The following is a 19138-nucleotide window of genomic DNA, read 5'->3' as shown; positions in this document are numbered from 1 at the left end:
TCAGGTATATGGTTAGCAATTATTTTTCCCAATTCTGTGAATTGTCTTTTTACTTTCTTGATAGTGTCCTTTGACTAACTTTTTTTTTTTTTTACGAAGTCCATTTTTCTGTTTTTCTTTTGCTTTTTGTTCTTTTTTGGTGTCTCATCTAAGAAAACATTACCAAATCCAAGTTTATTAAGATTTTCCACCATATTTTTGTCGGAGATTTTTATGGTTTTATCTCTCATGTTTAGGTCCTTGATCGATTTAAATCTATTTTTTTGACTATTGCATGAGGTATGTTTCCACTTCATTTATTTGTAAATGGATATACAGTTTTCTCAGCACCATTTTTGAAGATAGAATTCTTTCCCTAATTTATGTATGTGTCACCCTCGTCTGTCAGCCATAGATGTTTAGGTTTGCTTCTGTACTCTCAATTCTATTCCACTGGTCTATATGTCTATGTTTGTGCCCTCATCACACTCTTTTCATGACTGGCTTTGTAGTTAGTTTAGAAATAACGAAGTGTGACTCCTCCAACTTTGACCTCTTTTGCAATATTAAATTTGGCAATTTGCAGCCTCTTATGATTCCATATGAATTTGAGCATTGGGTTTTCCATTTCTACAATAATGTCTGCTAGTAATTTTTAAATATTGTTTTGAATCTGTAGATCACTTTGGGTGGTATTGACATCTTAATATCGTCTTTTCCTTGAACATGAGATAGCTTGTAATTTATTTAATTTAATTATTTTCAGAAGTGTTTTTAGTTTCCAGTGTACAAGTACTTCATATCCTTGCTTAAATTTATTCTTCGGTATTATATTATTTTTGGAGCCATTGAAAATGGAATTGTTTTTTAATTTGCCATTTCCAAATATTCTTTTTTTTTTTTTTTTAAGATTTATTTTTTTAAATTTATTTTAATTCCCCTCCCCTCCCCTGGTTGTCTGTTTTCTGTGTCTTTTTGCTGCGTCTTGTTTCTTTGTCCGCTTCTGTTGTCGTCAGCGGCACGGGAAGTGTGGGCGGCGCCATTCCTCGGCAGGCTGCTCCCTACTTCGCGCTGTGTGGCTCTCCTTATGGGTATACTCCTTGCGCATGGGGCTCCCCTACGTGGGGACACCCCTGTGTGGCAGGGCACTCCTTGCGCGCATCAGCACTGCGCATGGGCCAGCTCCACACGGGTCAAGGAGGCCCGGGGCTTGAACCGCGGGCCTCCCGTGTGGTAGACGGACGCCCTAACCACTGGGCCAAAGTCCGTTTTCCTCCAAATATTCTTTACCTGTGTATGGAAACAACTGATTTTGGCATGTTAATCATGTAGCCTGCAACACTGATGAATTTGCTTTGTAGCTCAAATAGTTTTTTTGTGTGATGCTGTTGGATTTTCTATATAAGAATCATGTCATCTGCAAATAGAGATAGTTTTAATTTTTTTTCGTTCTGATTGGAATGCCTTTTGTCTCTTTCTCTTGCCTAATGGATCGGGCAAGGACTTCCAGTAGAGTATTGAGTAGCAGTGGTCAAAGTAGGCATCCTTGTTTTGTTCCTGACCTCAGTGTGGAGACTTTCACATTTATACCATTCAATGTACTGTGAGTGGTGAGTTTTCATATATGGTCTTTATCATGTTGATGATGTTACTTTCTGTTCCCATGTGTCTGAGTATTTTTATCTTGAAAGACATTTGTTATGCTTATGTTTGTGAGGATCACTTCATGTGCTTATTGGCCATTTATATATCTTCTTTGGAGAAATGTCTGTCAAGATCCTTTAACTGTTTTTAAATTTAATTATCCATCTCTTTATTATTGAATTGTAAATGTTCTTTATAAAATATAAATACAATTCTCTTATCAGTTATTTGATTTACAAATATTTTATTATATACTGTAGGTTGTATACTGTAGGTTGTATTTTCAATTTCCTAATGGTGTTGATTCCAACATAAATTTTTAAAATTTTGATGAATTCCAATATATCAACTTTTCTTTTATCACTTATGTTTTTGGTGTATGGAAGAATGCTTTGTCTAATCCAAAGTCATTATTTACTCTTACATTTTCTTCAAAGAATTTTATAATTTTAGTTCTTAAAGTTAGGTCTATGATTTGAGTTAAATTTTGGCTGTGATATGGAAACAGCTCCAACTTCATTCTTTTGCATATGGCTCTCTGGTTGTCCCCAGCACCATTTGTTGAAGAGACTGTTTTTTCCCCATTGAATGTCTTTGACCCTTGAAGAAAATCAATTTACTGTAATATGAGGGTGCGGTAGGTTAATTACGTACCTCAGAAAAACTTACGTAGGTACAAACCCTTTATAAATAGGATCTTTTGAAGATGTTATTTTTAATTAAGGTATGTACGGCTGAATCAGGATGGGTCTTAATCCTGTTACTGGAAGCCAGTAGAGAAGGCAACAGGAAGATAACCACAAGACAGAAATGGAAACTGGAAGTCAATGGAACCTGGAAGAGAAAGAAAAGGTCATTGCCATGTTATAGGAAAGCCAAGGATCTACAAAGATTGCCAGCCCTACAGATTGGTACTGAACCCAGGAGGAAACAAGCCTTCTAGCTTCTGAAATCATGAGGCAGTAAATTCCTTTTGTTAAGCCAACCTTTTGCATGATATTTGTCTTAGCAACTTGGAAACTAAGAGAGAGGGCTTATTTCTTTTTTACAATCCTAGTAGTAACTTTATTGACAGTGATTGATATATTATTCTGTTCACCTATTTTAAGTATACAGTTCAATGCATTTTAGTATATTCACAGAGTTATACAACCAACTTCACAGTAAATGTTAGAGTATTTTCATCAGCCCCTCAAAAAAAAATCACAAAGCTGTTAGCATTTTCCTTCTCCCCTACCCCTACCAGCCCTAAGAAACTAATTTACTTTTTCCATATCTATAGATCAATCTATTCTGCACATTTCGTATAAATAGAATCATACAATATTTGGTCTTCTGTGACTGATTTCTTTCACTTAGCATAATATTTTCCAGGTTCATTTATGTCATTGAATACATCAGTGCTTCATTCCATTTTATTTCTGAATGCTATGTTTTATGGATATATACTGTTTTATTTCTTCATTCATTAATTGATGGATATTTTGGTTGTTTCCATTTTTGGCTATTGTGAATAATATTATTCTATGAACATTAATATACAAATTTTTACATGGGAACATGTTTTCATTTCTCTTGGATATATACCTAGGAGTAGATTCGCTGGGTCACAAGGTAACCTTTCACCATTTGTTGAAAAGACTATCCTTTACTATTGTCTTGCATTTGTATGGATCCATACATATATTAAATTATGATAATTGAATTATTAAAACTAAATTATACTCATTAAAATCCAGAAGTATAAGATATATACGTATGTGTAAATGTATGTATGTTTTCTTGGCTAGAAAATGTTTTGGATGTGAATATGGTACATAATTGTGTCATAATATTTTGACAGACTTCTAAAATATCCAGTTATCTAGAAAACAGAAGCATAGGTGGGTATACACATAGACTTCATACATACACATACATCTATCTGTATCTTCAGTAGTTGATATATGCGTGTAAAATGTGAACTTATAAATATTATTTCCCACACTTGGCATATGTTCAAGTACATATATTAAAGACGTTAATCATATAAATTGCAGTTACGTAAATTGTATTTCGTTTTGAGACTGTGATTCTTTTCAATGAAATATTATCTTAAGTCCCTTATTAATAAACAAATGAAAATGTTACATAGACTTGTATCATTTATAGATTTCTTTTCTTTATTCAGAAATCAGGAATACACTATTCAGAGTTTACCATAATGTATTATTATCAATAGCTACTGAAAAAGAGATGTTCACCTTATCCCTTTTATGTTTAGTCTGATCACTTTTTAATATAAAACAGTTTCATCATATTTTTATTAGTTTTCTATTGCTGTTGTAACAAATTACCACAAATCTAGTGGCTTCAGACAACATAAATTAGTTATCTATAGTTCTGAAGGGTAGAAGTCTGACATGGGTCTCACTGGGAAAAAATCAAGGTATCTACAGCGCAGCATTTTTTCCTGAAGGCTTTAGTGGTACATTTGTTTTATTACCTTGACTAGCTTCTAGAGATGACCACATTCCTTGGTTCATTCCCAGCCAGCAATGTTAAATCTCTCTGTCCCTGCTTCCCTTGTCACATCTCTTTCTCTTTTTTTTTTTTTTTTAAATATTTATTTATTATTATTTTTTTAAATTACATTAAAAAAAATATATGAGGTCCCATTCAACCCCACCGCCCCCGCCCCCCACTCCCCCCACAGCAACACTCTCTCCCATCATCGTGATACATCCATTGCACCTGGTAAGTTCATCTCTGAGCATCACTGCACCCCATAGTCAATGGTCCACATCATAGCCCAGACTCTCTCACGTTCCATCCAGTGGGCCCTGGGGGGATCTACAGTGTCCCGTAATTGTCCGTGAAGCACTATCCAGGACAACTCCACGTCCCGAAAACGCCTCCACATCTCATCTCTTCCTCCCGTTCCCCACACCCAGCAGCCCCCATGGCTACCGTTCCCACACCCATTCCACATTTTCTCTGTGGACATTGGATTGGTTGTGTCCATTGCACACCTATGTCAATTCAGGGCTTAGATTGCACATGGGTACTGGATGCACTCTTCCCTCTTCTAGTTGTAGACACTCTAGGCTCCATGTTGTGGTGGTTGACCTTCTTCAACTCCATGTTAGCTGAGTGGAGTAAGTCCAATAAGTCAAAGTGTAGGAGCTGAAGTCTGTTGAGGCTCTGGGCCTGGGTGTCATATTATCAGTCCAGAGATCCAAATCCCCTACATATATCTTAAACCCAGCACCAACTACAATTCCAATAAAGTAGCATGCAAGTCTTGTGAAAAGAGATCCCCTCTGAGTCCATTTCCATCACGCAGAAACACCAGCTCCAAAGAAGGGCCATCTGTCATGGCAGTGAACCCCTTCTGCCATGACCATAGAACCCGTGGGTCTCTTTATCCCTCAAAAGAACCAATACCTGGGGTTGTATCTACCTTATCTGTCTCTTAGACTCTGTTCAGTTGTACATAGGGGTATTCCTTCTGACAACCTCCAGACTCTTTTTTAGAGACTCACAGCCTTATAATCTCATTTCTCCTTTCCATTTCCCCCTTACATTAGGTCAAACCGCTTCCCGAAGTCATGTTATTATATGTAGACAGGTATATTCTGCTGTTCCGCATTGAATCTTTGATTCAAGGTCATTTTCTAGTTGCTTCTTCAGCTGGTATGTGGTAGTGATCCCTCGGTGCCAGGGAGGCTCATCCCCGGGTGTCGTGTCCCACGCTGGGGGGAATGCATCACATCTACACGCTGAGTTTGGCTGTGAGAGTGGCCACATTTGAGTAACATGAAGGCTGTCAGGAGGAAACCCCCAGGCACAATGCTACTCTAGGCCTTGTTCTTATTGCAGGTGTATAGGCTCAAAAGTGTAGCCATTAGTATCAAGAGCCCACTGTTGGGCCCTCCTTCCTTCCTGGTTCTTGCCGTTGCACCTGGAGGATTGCCGCTGCTCTCCCAGGGCCCACAACAGTGACCCCCCGGCCAAGAGCCCAGTACCCCCCCAGCTGTTGTTTTTAATTGTTTCCACTATGAGTATATATAGACATTACCATATACCCTGGGCATATGCCCTGTATAACTCTCTGTCAACCATATATATCCTGTCAATAACATCCCATATCAGTTCCTCCGCTGCAATTGTTGAACCACTCTGTGATACAAAACTTCCCGTAAAGTGAATCCCAACATAATGCCAGCTTCAGAAGAGTCTTAGATCACCAAAATTCATATATACAATATACAGTATTTCCCCAGATCCACCATAAAACCTTTTCCCTTCCACAGCAATAATCTTTTAACTTATTCATATCATATTTCCTGAAACTGATGTACAGATTCCGAAACTATAGTTTTCAAACAAGGTAACATTTGTGCTTACTATGTGGTCCATACTTTAGGTTGTACAGTTTTCTAAATTTTTTAGTTATCCTATGTTTTGTCTTATGGTTTTCATTATTAGTCTGTCGTCCCCTATATGTTTTTGGTGTAATATTAGCTGTTTTATATTCATCCTCGTGTACTCTCACATAACTCCTCTTTTGCCCCCTTATTTACCTTTGTTCCATCCATTGCACGTCCATTTTCCCCTCCCCTTAGGGCCCACAACGCCTGCCAATCTAATGCCCTGGGAGCCGTCCTTTCTCACGAGAGATACAGTTCTCTCTATTCGACGGCATTAGTCTTCCCCAGGATATGGGTCCACCCCACCCAATGGTAGAACCCACCTTGGCAAAATGAGCCTTCAGCTATTCCCTCCGGAGTCCGTCCCGCATCAGACCATACCCCCTGAGCGTCCTAACCAGGTAACCCTCCTACTTATACTTTGATACGTTTTACTCAACATTTAGTTCTCAATGAACTTCTGGCACTCTCCCATGTTTGTATGTTGCCCCTCCCTCCCACCTATTTCTTGGACCATATTACCCCTCTTCCCATCCCCAGCCCCCCTCAAACCCAGAAAACCCCACCCGAAGGTAACCCCTTGCCCCCATTTTGTCCCTTCTTTGTGCTCATACTTACCCCCAGCTCATCACAGATTCCACCCCTACAGACAGTAACTCACAGCCTTCCTCCACCCCCCGATTTCCAGTAAGCCACTTTTCCAGACTCTAGCTCTCTGAGGCAGTTAACTTATTTCATATCATTGAGATCATATAGTATTTGTCCTTCAATGCCTGGGTTGCTTCACTCAACATAAGATTCTCAAGGTTCATCCATGTTATCACGTGCAATTGTAGTGTATTGGTTCTTACAGCTGAGTAGTATTCCATTGTGTGTATATACCACATTTTATTGATCCACTCATCTGTTGATGGACTTTTGGATTGATTCCAACTTTTGGCGATGGTGAACAATGCTGCTATGAACATTGGTGTACATATATCGGTTTGTGTCCTTGTTTTCAGATCTGATGGGTATATACCCAGCAGTGGTATTGCTGGGTCATATGGCAAATCTATGGATAATTTTTTGAGAAACTGCCAAACTGTCCTCTAGAATGGTTGGATCCTTCTGCATTCCCACCAGCAATGGATGAGTGTTCCCCTTTCTTCACATCCTCTCCAGCATTTGTATTCTACTGTTTTTTTCATGGCTGCCAATCTTATGGGAGTAAGATGGTATCTCATTGTAGTTTTGATTTGCATTTCCCTGATAGCTAGGGATTTGGAGCATTTTTTCATGTGCTTTTTAGCCATTTGTATTTCTTCTTTGGAGAAGTGTCTATTTAAATCTTTTTCCCATTTTTTAAATGGGTTGTTTATCTTTTTGTTTTCGAGATCTATGAGTTCTTTATATATGCAAGTTATAAGTCTCTTATCAAATATATGGTTGCCAAATATTTTCTCCCATTGTGTGGGTTCCCTTTTTACTTTCTTGACAAACTCCTTTGAGGTGCAGAAGGCTTTAATTTTGAGGTAGTCCCATTTATCTATTTGTTCTTTTGCTGCTCGTGCTTTTGGTGTGATATTCATGAAGCCATTTCCTATTACAAGGTCCTGTAGATGTTTCCCTACACTGCTTTCTAAGGTCTTTATGGTCTTGGCTCTTATATTTAGGTCTTTGATCCATCTTGAGTTGATCTTTGTATAAGGTGTGAGATGGTAATCCTCTTTCATTCTTCTGCATATAGCTATCCAGTTCTCCAGGCACCATTTGTTGAATAGGCCATTCTCTCCCAGTTGTGAGGGTTTGGTGGCTTTATCGAATATTATATGGCTATATACATGAGGTTCTATATCTGAACTTTCAATCCGATTCCATTGGTCTGTGTGTCTCTCCTTATGCCAGTACCATGCTGTTTTCACTACTGTAGCTTTGTAGTATGTTTTGAAGTCAGGAAGTGTGATTCCTCCTATTTCGTTTTTCTTTTTCAATATGTCTTTGGCTATTCGGGGCCTCTTTTTATTCCAAATAAATTCCATAGTTAGTTTTTCTAGTTCCTTAAAGAAGGCTGTGTTGATTTTTATTGGGATTGCATTGAATGTGTAGATCAGTTTTGGTAGGATAGACATCTTAATAATATTCAGTCTTCCTATCCATGAACAGGGAATATTCTTCCATTTATTTAGGTCTTCTTTGATTTCCTTGAACAATCTTGTATAGTTCTCGATGTATAAGTTTTTTACCTCTTTAGTTAAATTTATTCCTAAGTATTTGATTTTTTTATTTACTATTGTCAATGGTATTTGTTTCTTGATTTCCTCCTGATCTTGCTCATTATTGGTGTATAGAAATGCTACTGATTTTTGCGCATTAATCTTATAACCTGCGACTTTGCTAAACTCATTTATGAGTTCTAGGAGCTTTGTTGTAGATCTCTCAGGGTTTTCTATATATAGGATCATGTCATCTGCAAATAATGAAATTTTGACTTCTTCCCTTCCAATTTGAATGCCTTTTATATCTGGTTCTTGTCTCAGTGCTCGAGCCAGTACTTCCAAGACAATGTTAAATAGGAGCGGAGACAATGGGCATCCTTGTCTTGTTCCTGATTTTAGAGGGAAGGATTTCAGGATTTCGCCATTGTAAACAATGTTGGCTTTAGGTTTTTCATATATACTCTTTATCATGTTCAAAAAGTTTCCTTGTATTCCGATCTTTTGGAGTGTTTTTATCAGGAAGGGGTGCTGTATTTTGTCAAATGCCTTTTCTGCATCTATAGATATAATCATGTGGTTTTTTTCTCTCAATCTGTTTATATGGTGTATTACATTGATTGATTTTCTTATGTTGAACCATCCTTGCATACCTGGAATAAATCCCACTTGGTCATGGTGTATAATTCGTTTAATGTGTTGTTGAATACGATTAGCAAGTATTTTGTTAAGTATTTTTGCGTCTAGGTTCATTAGAGAAATTGGTCTGTAATTTTCCTTTCTTGTGGTGTCTTTGTTTGGCTTTGGTACTAGGGTAATGTTGGCATCATAGAAGGAGTTAGGCAGTGTTCCTTCTGTTTCGATTTTTTGGAATAGTTTCAATAGGATTGGTGTTAGTTCCTTCTGGAATGTTTTGTAGAATTCACCTGTGAAGCCATCTGGCCCTGGGCTCTTCTTAGTTGGGAGATTTTTAATGACTGATTCTATCTCTTTGCTTGTGATTGGTTTGTTAAGATCATCAATTTCTTCTTTTGTCAGTATGGGCTGCTTATGTATTTCTAGGAATTTGTCCATTTCCTCTAAATTGTCATTTTTGTTGGAATATAGTTTTTCAAAGTATCCTCTTATGATAGTCTTTATTTCTGTGGGGTCAGTGGTGATATCACCTTTCTCATTTCTTATTTTGTGTTTGCATCTTTTCTCTTTTTTTCTTTGTTAGTCTCGCTAAAGGTTTGTCAATTTTGTTGATCTTCTCAAAAAACCAGCTCTTGGTCTTGTTTATTTTTTCAAGTGCTTTCTTATTTTCTATTTCATTTAGTTCTGCTCTTATCTTTGTTATTTCCTTCCTTCTTCTTCCTGTTGGGTTACTTTGTTGTTGTTTTTCTAATTCCTTCAAATGTGCAGTTAATTCTTCAATTTCTGCTCTTTCTTCTTTTTTGATATATGAATTTATGGCTATAAATTTCCCTCTCAGTACCGCTTTTGCTGCATCCCATAAATTTTGGTATGTTGTGTTATCATTATCATTTGTTTCAAGGTAGTCATTGATTTCTTTTGAGATTTCCTCTTTGACCCACTGTTTTTCTAAGAGTGTGCTGTTTAATTTCCAAATTGTCGTGTGAAGTCTGGGTCTCTGTCCCTTGCAAATTTCCAGCTTGACTCCACTGTGGTCAGAGATATTGTTTTGTATGATTTCGATCTTTCTGAATTCATTAAGCCTTTCTTTGTGGCCTAGCATATGGTCAATCTTGGAGAATGTTCCATGTGCGCTTGAGAAAAATGTATATCCTGCTGTGTTTGGGTGTAATGATCTATATATGTCTATTAGATCCAGCTCTTCTAATATACTGTTCAAATGTTTTGTTTCTTTAGTGATTCTCTTTTGAGATGTTCTGTCCAGAGTTGATAGTGGTGTATTAAAATCCCCCACTATAATTGTAGATGCATCTATTCTTTCACTTAGTTTTTCCAGCGTTTGCCTCACATATTTAGAGGCGCCCTTGTTAGGAGCATAAATATTTATGATTGTTCGATCTTCTTGACAAATTGTCCCTTTCACTAAAATATAGTATCCTTCTTTGTCTCTCGCAATTGTTTCGCATTTAAAGTCTATTTTGTCTGATATTAATATAGCTACTCCTGCCTTTTTTTGGTTGTTGTTTGCTTGTATGATTGTTTTCCAGCCATTCACTTTCAACCTCCATGAGTCTCTGGGTCTAAGATGTGTCTCTTTTAGGCAGCATATAGATGGGTCGTATTTCCTTATCCAGTGTCCCAGTCTGAATCTTTTGATAGGTGAGTTTAATCCGTTGACATTCAGTGTTATTACGTTTAGAGAGTTATTTATGGTAGCCATATTTTCGTTGGATTTGTGTTTGTTATATTTTGTTTGTATTATTTTATTTTCCCCTTCTATTTTTGTCTTTCTTGTTGCTTTTACACTCTCCTCCATCTCTGACTGTCCTGTTTTTTCCTTTCTTCCTGCAGAATTCCCTTAAGAATTTCTTGAAGGGGAGTTTTCTTGTTGATATACTCTTTCAGTTTCTGTTTATCTGTGAATATTTTGAACTCTCCATCATTTTTGAATGCTAGTTTAGCTGGATAGAGTATTCTTGGTTGGAAATTTTTTTCCTTTAGTACCTTGACTATATCATACCACTGCCTTCTTGCCTCCATCGTTTCAGATGAGAAATCAGCACTTAATCTTATGGAGTTTCCCTTGTATGTGATGGTTTTCTTTTCTCTTGCTGCTTTTAGAATTTTTTCTTTGTCTTGAGCATTGGATAATTTGACAAGTATATGTCTTGGGGTGGGCCTGTTGGGGTTTATGACCAGTGGAGTGCGCTGTGCTTCTTGGATATGTACATCTGTCTCTTTCAGTAGATTTGGGAAGTTTTCATTCATTATTTCCTGCAACACTCCTTCTGACCCCTTTCCCTTCTCTTCTCCTTCTGGAATGCCTATAATACGTATGTTTGAGCGTTTTGCGTTATCATTCAGGTCCCTAAGTCCTATCTGGATTTTTTCTACCTTTTTATTGACCACTTCTACTATCTGTTTGATTTCCAATGCACTGTCTTCCACATCACTAATTCTCTGCTCTGCCTCTTCTAGTCTGCTGATATTTGCTGCAAGTGTATTTTTGATTTCTTGAATTGTGGTGTTCATTTCCATCATATCTGTTATTTTTTTGCGCATGTCTGCAATTTCCCCTCCAAGTGTTGTCTTCACGCTGTTAACCTCTTTCATTACTTCATCAAATTTGTCAGTGATAAATGTTCTGAGATCTTTCATTGTTGTGCGAAGTCCTGCCCCCCTTCCTGATTTTCAGTTTGTTGATTGGATTCAGCCATGTTTTCCTGATTACTGGTTTCGTTTGTAGTTTTTTGTTGCTGTCTTGTCAACATTTTTTCTTTGACGGGTTTAATCAGTTCCTTAGCTTCTTTGTCTAGTCTTGGAAAGTAATTAGCTGTTGTTTTTGCGTAAGTGTTATATCTTCTCTTTGTCACTTTGTTCTTCTTATTCCAATTTCTTATTGCTAGTTAAGCTCACTTTAAAGGAAAGTATTAGTGCTGGGGAAAGTCAATTGTGTAAGGAAGGAGAAAGTGTGAAGTAGTATTGGTGATATATGTTTACAAAGCAACAATATGAGTTCTGGGAGGATGGAGGTTAGATCATGTAAATTGTGTAGAGTTATAGTAGTAGGAAAGTACCTATAATGAGGTAGACGACTGAATATGGGAGGAATGTGGTACGTACTAAGAGGCTATTGTTTTCGTGAGAGAGGGAAAGAGAAAAGAAAGGTAATAGTTTCAGGGACGAATACCAGATGGAAAACTAAACAAAGGTATTAGAAATTAAGAGTTAGACACTTTGTGGATCAAAGAAAGGGAGATGGAATATAGGAGAGATAGCAGATGGTGGAGGATATCAAGTTGTAGGGGAAAGGGGATAGTGTAGATAGGCTAAATCTATTCACAGAAAAATGAGGCAGTGGAGGGTGAGGAAACCCAGCAAATGTGAGGTATTTCCTGTAGGACCTATTGTATTGTTAAGGTAAAATAGTATAAGAAGAATATTGGGGACAAGAAAGAGAGGATTGGAAAAAAAAAAAAAAAGAACAACAAGAACAACAACAACAACAAAAAATTAAAAAATAAAAAATAAAAAAACAAAAAAAAAAAAACCAAAGAACAGAAACCCCGCCGCCAGGCTCGGCTGGGCTCAGCTGGGCTCCGGTCCCCCGCCCGCCGCCCGCCACGGCTTGGCTGGGCTCGGCTGGGCTCGGCCGGGCTTGGCCCTCCCGCCCGCCACCCGGCGCGGCGCAGCGCGGCTCGGCTCTCCCGCTCGCCGCCCGGCGTGGCGTGGCTGGGCTCGGCCGAGCTCAGCCGGGCTCCGCCCCTCCGCCCGCCGCGGCTCAGCCGGGCTCGGCCGGACTCGGCTACCCTGGCTGCCGCCCGCCGGGGCTCCGCGCGGTGCTAGCTGCCTCGGCTCCACCTACCCAAGGAGGGAATCCTCCACACGTAGCTGGGATCTCCGTGTATATTTCACAGATGAATCCTCTCTGTTACCTTCCCTCCAAATTGATGTCCAGACACCTCCGGACCAGAAAAAATCCCGAAACAGCCGGTCCCAAAGAGTCTCCGACGCCTCCCAGCCGATTCCCCCCAGGAGCTAGTAACCGGGAAGTTCACTCCGCCGCCATCTTGCCTCCCCCTCCTGAAAAGTCCCAATTTATATCTTATATAGACCAGTCCTTTCCGTTACCTTCCCACCAAATCGATGTCCAGACACTTCCTGCCCTGAAAAAATCCTGAAAAAGCCTGGTCCCGGAGAACCTCCAGCGGTGCCCAGCTGCCTCTTCCCAGGAGAGACGGCAAGGCAAGCTCACTCAGCCACCATCTTGCCGGAAGTCTCACATCTCTTTCTCTAACCCTCTTCTTTCCCTCCTTTTTCCACTTTTAAGAACCCTTGTAATTATATCAAGCCCACTGAGATAATCCACAATAAGCTCCCTATCTACTGATCAACAACCTTAATTCAACCTGCAAACTTAATTCCCCTTGGCCATGTAATGTAACATATTTAAAAGTACCAGGGATTAAAATGTGCAAATCTTTATGGCAGTCTTTATTCTGCCTATCACAATGCTTTAGTTCGAAAGATAATGTGAACTCCACTAGACAAGCTACTAAGCTGTGACAGATGTTCATAAAATTATGCTTTCTTCACTTGTATTCATAATAGAAACACTTCTACTTCCTGTGATTTGTGGATATGTAGCAAATTTCAACTTTGATATTGAAATGTAGAAATGTAAGAATGGAGTTAAATTAGTAAAGTTGAAGAAAGGGAGGGAAGGGAAAAAGGAGGTAGAAAGAGGGCGAGAAAGAGGCTGGTGGAGGGCGGACAGTAGAGGGAGAGAGAGGCTTTGCTAGACAATAAAACCATCTTATATTCTAGTGATTGGCAAGCTCCTTTCTCAGTCTGACAGTATCCTCTGTCAGACACAGTGGGCATATATCACACTGTAAAATGCATGGTCTATAAAAAGCAGTAAGGAAATGTCACTGACCCTTTGATTTGTAAACATTCAAGGAGACAAGAAAAGATGGTGTAGAGAAAGCAGCGCTGCTTTCTTTACTCATTAAAATATTAAATCTGCTCACTTTCTTGATGATTAACAGCTGAATTTGTAAATTATTCCAGCTAAAAACAGACTGTAAAATAGAAAATTAATAATAATAGTTTAATAAAAAATATCCAATAAGGAACAAACATAAGACTGTCAGATAGTTAATTTTATTTTAATATGGACATACAGGTAGTTAATAAAATATTCTTTTTAATTCTGGAAATGTAGACATTATAGGTAAAAGGACAATCCAAATGACCCTATAAAAGGGAGTCTGGGAATTCGAGGTATAATGCAAAGTTAACACAGTGGTCAAGTTTTGGGGGAAATAAAACATAATCATGGTGGAGATAAGGATATTTTAAAAGAGAAAAAGAAATAATGTGATTCCCTACAAAGACAGAAGTAAACCTGAATCATTAATAAAAGAATGCCTATACCAATTGACATATTCCAGAAGGAATATTTGGTGTGCAGATTAGAGAAAAATGGAGCAAGGACAAAGAACACTGAGAAGGATGAAAAATAAACAGAAGTACTTTATTACGGTGGTGAATATGTTCATGGGATGAGGACTGAAGTTATAAACTTAGCAAAGTAGAAACTGTAGGTGACGCGGAGACTTAGGAATTTTCTCCATGGCTTTGTTATCAGAGAAAATAGGTATGTAGGTTCCAGTTGCTCTTGTAAATAAAAATATTTAATGTAGGTGGAGTAAACTGGTGATGGTTCAAAGTTTATTGCAAGTTAGTTAAATGAATACTCTAATTTATAGTGCAGAGGTTGGAACACTAGAGGTTGAAAGTTAGATTTCTTTGGGTCATGTTAGTAATTTTTACACTTTGGACATATATGGCTAGACACCTCAAACTTAAAATGTCCAAAATTTAATTTGTTGTGATGGCAGTCAGCCTTTCTTTTTCTAGTACTTTCTAGTTCAGCTGTGGGTACCACCTATTTACCTAATTTTAATACCTTGGAATCAAATGAATACTCCTCTCTTTCATTTGACCCCTATTAAATCCTGATTCTGCCTTCTTTCTATCTATTATAGTCATACTTTTATTATTAATTATTATGAATTATTAGTTCATTGAAAAGACAGTTGGCAGACACTGTTCTAGCTTAGTTAATTTCTTATAGTCCCAAGACTTTAAATATCAACCATGTGTCTATGACTAGCAAATTCATTTCACCAGCCTTGAAACTTCTCTTGACTTCAGAAGTGGGTGTCCAATTGCCTAACATTTCCACTTGGATGTCTGATAGGCATCTCCAACTTAACATGACTAAAACAAAACATTTTCACATTCAGAAATCCCTACCTCCACTTCAATAAATGGCCCAGAAACCATCCAGGTGCTCAATTTAAAAGCCCAGTCATCAATTTCAGTTTCTTTTCTCTCATCCCTTAGAAGCAATCTCTCAGTAAGTCTTTTTGGCTCTTCCTAAAAAATGTATATGCCAATTCTGTCTTCTTCTCTCCATTTCTACCATTACCACCATGATCCATGTATCCCTTAACTCATCAACCTATATTGAATCTCGCCCCTGCCTCTACAGTCAATTCTCAAAAAACCAGTGATGTTGGTTTTAAAATATGTGACTCCATTGCTTAAAACCTTTCTTTCATATTTATAATATAATTGAAACTCTTACTTATGTATAATTCTGGTTTGAAGTATGGAAAAGTGAGCTCTTAAAGCTCAGAGAGAGAAATTCAATAAATTTCAAAAAAATTATTGAATTATATCATTCGTACATAAACATACATAAATATAAATGTATACTAAAAGTTGTGAGTGTACAAAACAAACGTATTTAGGGAAGCGGACTTGACCCAATGGATAGGGCATCCGCCTACCACATGGGAGGTCCGCGGTTCAGACCCTGGGCCTCCTTGACCCATGTGGAGCTGGCCCGTGCGCAGTACTGATGCGCGCAAAGAGTGCTGTGCCACACAGGGGTGTCCCCCGTGTAGGGGAGCCCCATGCGCAAGGAGTACGCCCTGTATGGAGAGCCACCCAGTGCAAAAGAAAGTGCAGCTTGCCCAAGAATGGCGCTGCACCCACAGAGAGCTGACACAGCAAGGTGACGCAAAGAAAAGAAACACAGCTTCCCAGTTCCGCTGATAAGGATAGAAGTGGTCACAGAAGAACATGCAGCAAATGGACAGAGAGCAGACAACGGGGGGGGGGGCGGAAATAAATAAAAATCTTTAAAGAAAAACAACAACAAAACAAATGTATAACATCATATAGGAGTCCCATACATCACTGCACCACTAACACTTGCATTTTTGTGAAATATTTGTTACGAATTATGAAAGAATATTGCCAAACTATTGCTACTAACTGTCCATATCCTATATTCAGCATGTTTTCCTCCAACCCACCCATCCTATTTTTTTATTTAAAAAAAAATATTTATATATGTTTAAACATTTTTTAGAAAAAATTTTAAAGAAGTTTAGATTATATATAAATATTAAATAAAAATTATAGGGGAGAACCAGCAAGATGGCGGCAGAGTAAGGAGCTCCTAGAGTCAGCTCCTGCTACAGGGTAATTAGCAAACACCCAGAGCTCTCTCGAGCTAGCTGAAGCACCTGTTTGGGGGTTCCAGGAGACCAGAAGAACATCCTGCAATGTTCTTGAAGGAGTGGAAGGAGATTGCCTGTCTGCAGAGAAGATTCGTAAGTAGAGCACTCCATGCCGTGGGAGGCTGGTGCCCATCCTCCACTGGAGGCACAAGCTGCCTTGGGAACTATTCCGTCGTGGAATTGAAAGTTCCATTTCCCCAAAATGGGGGAGGAAGAGACGGTTGGGCACCGATTTTAGCTACTGATGAGTAAATTCAGTGGGCTACAGTATAATTCTGAGGACAGCTAAAGTTTGAGCCTGTCCAAGTAGAAAGAGGCTGGGAGCAGCCATCTTTACTTGGTGCCTGGCATGAGGGGAAGCAGGGCAGACTGAGGATCCCAGTGCTGGTGGGGACTGGCTTCTTTCCATCCAGATCAGATTACAGCTCTAGCCTAGGCCCCAGGGCCACCTCCAGTAGGGAAGAAGCTGCGGAGACCTGCACCAGCCTCTCCGGAAAATTACCGGCCAAGTCGTGGAGGCTAGTGACTATCCTACTCTGGCGGTGCGAGCTGCCCCAAGGACTATTCTGTGACTGGAGGCTCTACTTCCCAGAAACGGGGGAGGAGGAGACGGCTGGCTGCTGATTTCAACTACTGATTGGGAAACTTGGCTGGCGAAGATATTACCTGGGAACAGCTAGGGTGCGAACCAGCCCAAGTCAGAAGGAGGCCAGTACCTGCCATTCTGACTCCACACCCAGGCTGAGGGGAAGCCAGGCTGAAACTCTTAGTGTCAGCAGGAACCAATTTCTTTCATGCAGACCAACCTGCAGCTTTAGCCCCAATTCTGGCGGGGAGGAGGCTGAGGAGCCCTGCACCAGCCTAGACAGGTAACTGCAGGTAACTTTGGCTGGCACAGAATGAAAATCAGAAGTCTACTGCAGAGGGCAACTGCAGTCATCTTGGACCCACACTGCATAGATTGCTGCCCACACGTGCAGCTCCATCCCCACCCCAGGAAGAGGAGAAAGGGATGTGAAGCTTCATCAGTCTTTCTGGGCCACTACAGTCTAGGCCTGCACTTGGATTATTCCACCTACCTGTGACTCTGTCCCTACCCCTGCCAAAGAGAAAGTTGGAAGAAGCTTCATTGGTCCCAGGCACAATGAGGACAGCTTGAGCCTCCATAGCTTACAGCACCAACTACATGCTTGGCTCCTACTGCACAACCAGCAAGGGAGAAATGATAGGAGGCCCTAAACTAAAGAGAAAAACTGCACCCTGAATAAGCCAGATGTGAAGACATCAACAAAAAATTACAATCCACACCAAGAAACAGGAAGATATGACCCATTTAAGGAACAAGATAAGCCTCCAGATGACATAAAGGAATTGAGACAACTAATTGTAGATGTTCAAACAAATCTCCTTAATAAATTCAATGAGATGCTTAAAGAGATTAAGGATATTAAGAAGACATTGGATGAGCACAAAGAAGAATTTGAAAGCATACATAGAAAAATAGCAGATCTTATGGGAATGAAAGGTGCAATAAATGAAATTTTAAAAACATTGGAATCATATAATAGCAGATTTGAGGAGGCAGAAGAAAGGATTGGTTGAGCTTGAAGAAATGGCCTCTGAAAGTGAACATACAAAAGAAGAGATGAAGAATGGAAAAAGTTGAACAAGGTCTCATGGAACTAAATGACAGCAAATGGCATGCAAACATACATGTCATGGGTGTCTCAGAAGGAGAAGAGAAAGGAAAAGGGGCAGAAGGAATATTTGAAGAAATAATGGTAGAAAATTTCCCAACCCTATTGAAGGACATAGATACCCATGTCCAAGAAGCACAACATACTCCCATCCAAAAAACCAACTCCAAGACACATACTCATCAGAATGTCAAAGGCCAAAGACAAAGAGAGAATTCTGAGAGCAGCAAGAGAAAAGCAATGCATAACATAGAAGGGATATCCAATAAGAGTAAATGCTGATTTCTCACCAGAAACCGTGGGGGCAAGAAGATAGTGATCTGATATATTTAAGATGCTACAGGAGAAAAGCTTCCAGCCAAGAATATTATATCCCGCAAGACTGTCTTCCAAAACTGAGGGTGAAATTAGAATATTCACAGATAAACAGGAACTGAGAGAATTTCTAAGCAAGAGATCAGAATTTCAGGAAATACTAAAGGGTGTGCTAGAGCCTGAAAAGAAAAGACAGGAGAGAGGGGCCTGGAAGAGAGTCTAGAAATGAAGATTATATCAATAAAAGTAACAAAGTGTCAAAAGAGTACTGAAAATAAAATATGAGAGCTAAAACTCAAATAGGAATAAACTTAACCAATGATGTAAAGCACTTGTACTCAGAAAACTGCAACTCAATTTAAAACAAATTTAAAAAGCCCTAAGTAACTGGAAGAACATTCCATGCTCATGGATTGGAAGACTAAATAGCATCAATATGTCAATTCTACTCAAATTAATATACAGATTTAATGCAGTCATTAAAGAAAAAATTGAAAACACGATCATTAAATTTATTTGGAAGTGTAAGGAGTCCTGAATAGCCAGAAACATCATAAAAAGGAAAAGGGAACCCTCATCTCCAGACTTTAAATTATAAAACCTACCTATAGTGGTAAAAATAGCGTGGTACTAGCCTAAAGACAGACACAATAGACCAA

The 19138-nt window shown here is 39.1% G+C and overlaps 1 protein-coding gene across 7 annotated transcripts in view; it reads left to right on the top strand.

Moving 5' to 3' along the window:
• Positions 1-19138, top strand: part of ATRNL1 (attractin like 1) — an 899374-nt gene that overhangs the window by 449289 nt on the left and 430947 nt on the right. The window contains exon 26 of one of the 7 annotated variants that reach the window (XM_058298325.2): positions 2348-3750. The exons of the other annotated variants lie outside the window; for them this stretch is intronic. Coding sequence (XP_058154308.1) covers positions 2348-2378 — 31 coding nt within the window. The 3' untranslated portion in view covers positions 2379-3750. Of the gene's footprint in view, positions 1-2347; positions 3751-19138 lie in introns of those variants that run through there. 7 annotated transcript variants of the gene reach the window in all.

Source organism: Dasypus novemcinctus, chromosome 6 (genome assembly GCF_030445035.2).
Source record: "Dasypus novemcinctus isolate mDasNov1 chromosome 6, mDasNov1.1.hap2, whole genome shotgun sequence".
NCBI classification, from domain to species: domain Eukaryota; kingdom Metazoa; phylum Chordata; class Mammalia; order Cingulata; family Dasypodidae; genus Dasypus; species Dasypus novemcinctus.
Note: the sequence above shows the minus strand (reverse complement) of the source record. Positions and strands in the feature narration are given on the sequence as shown.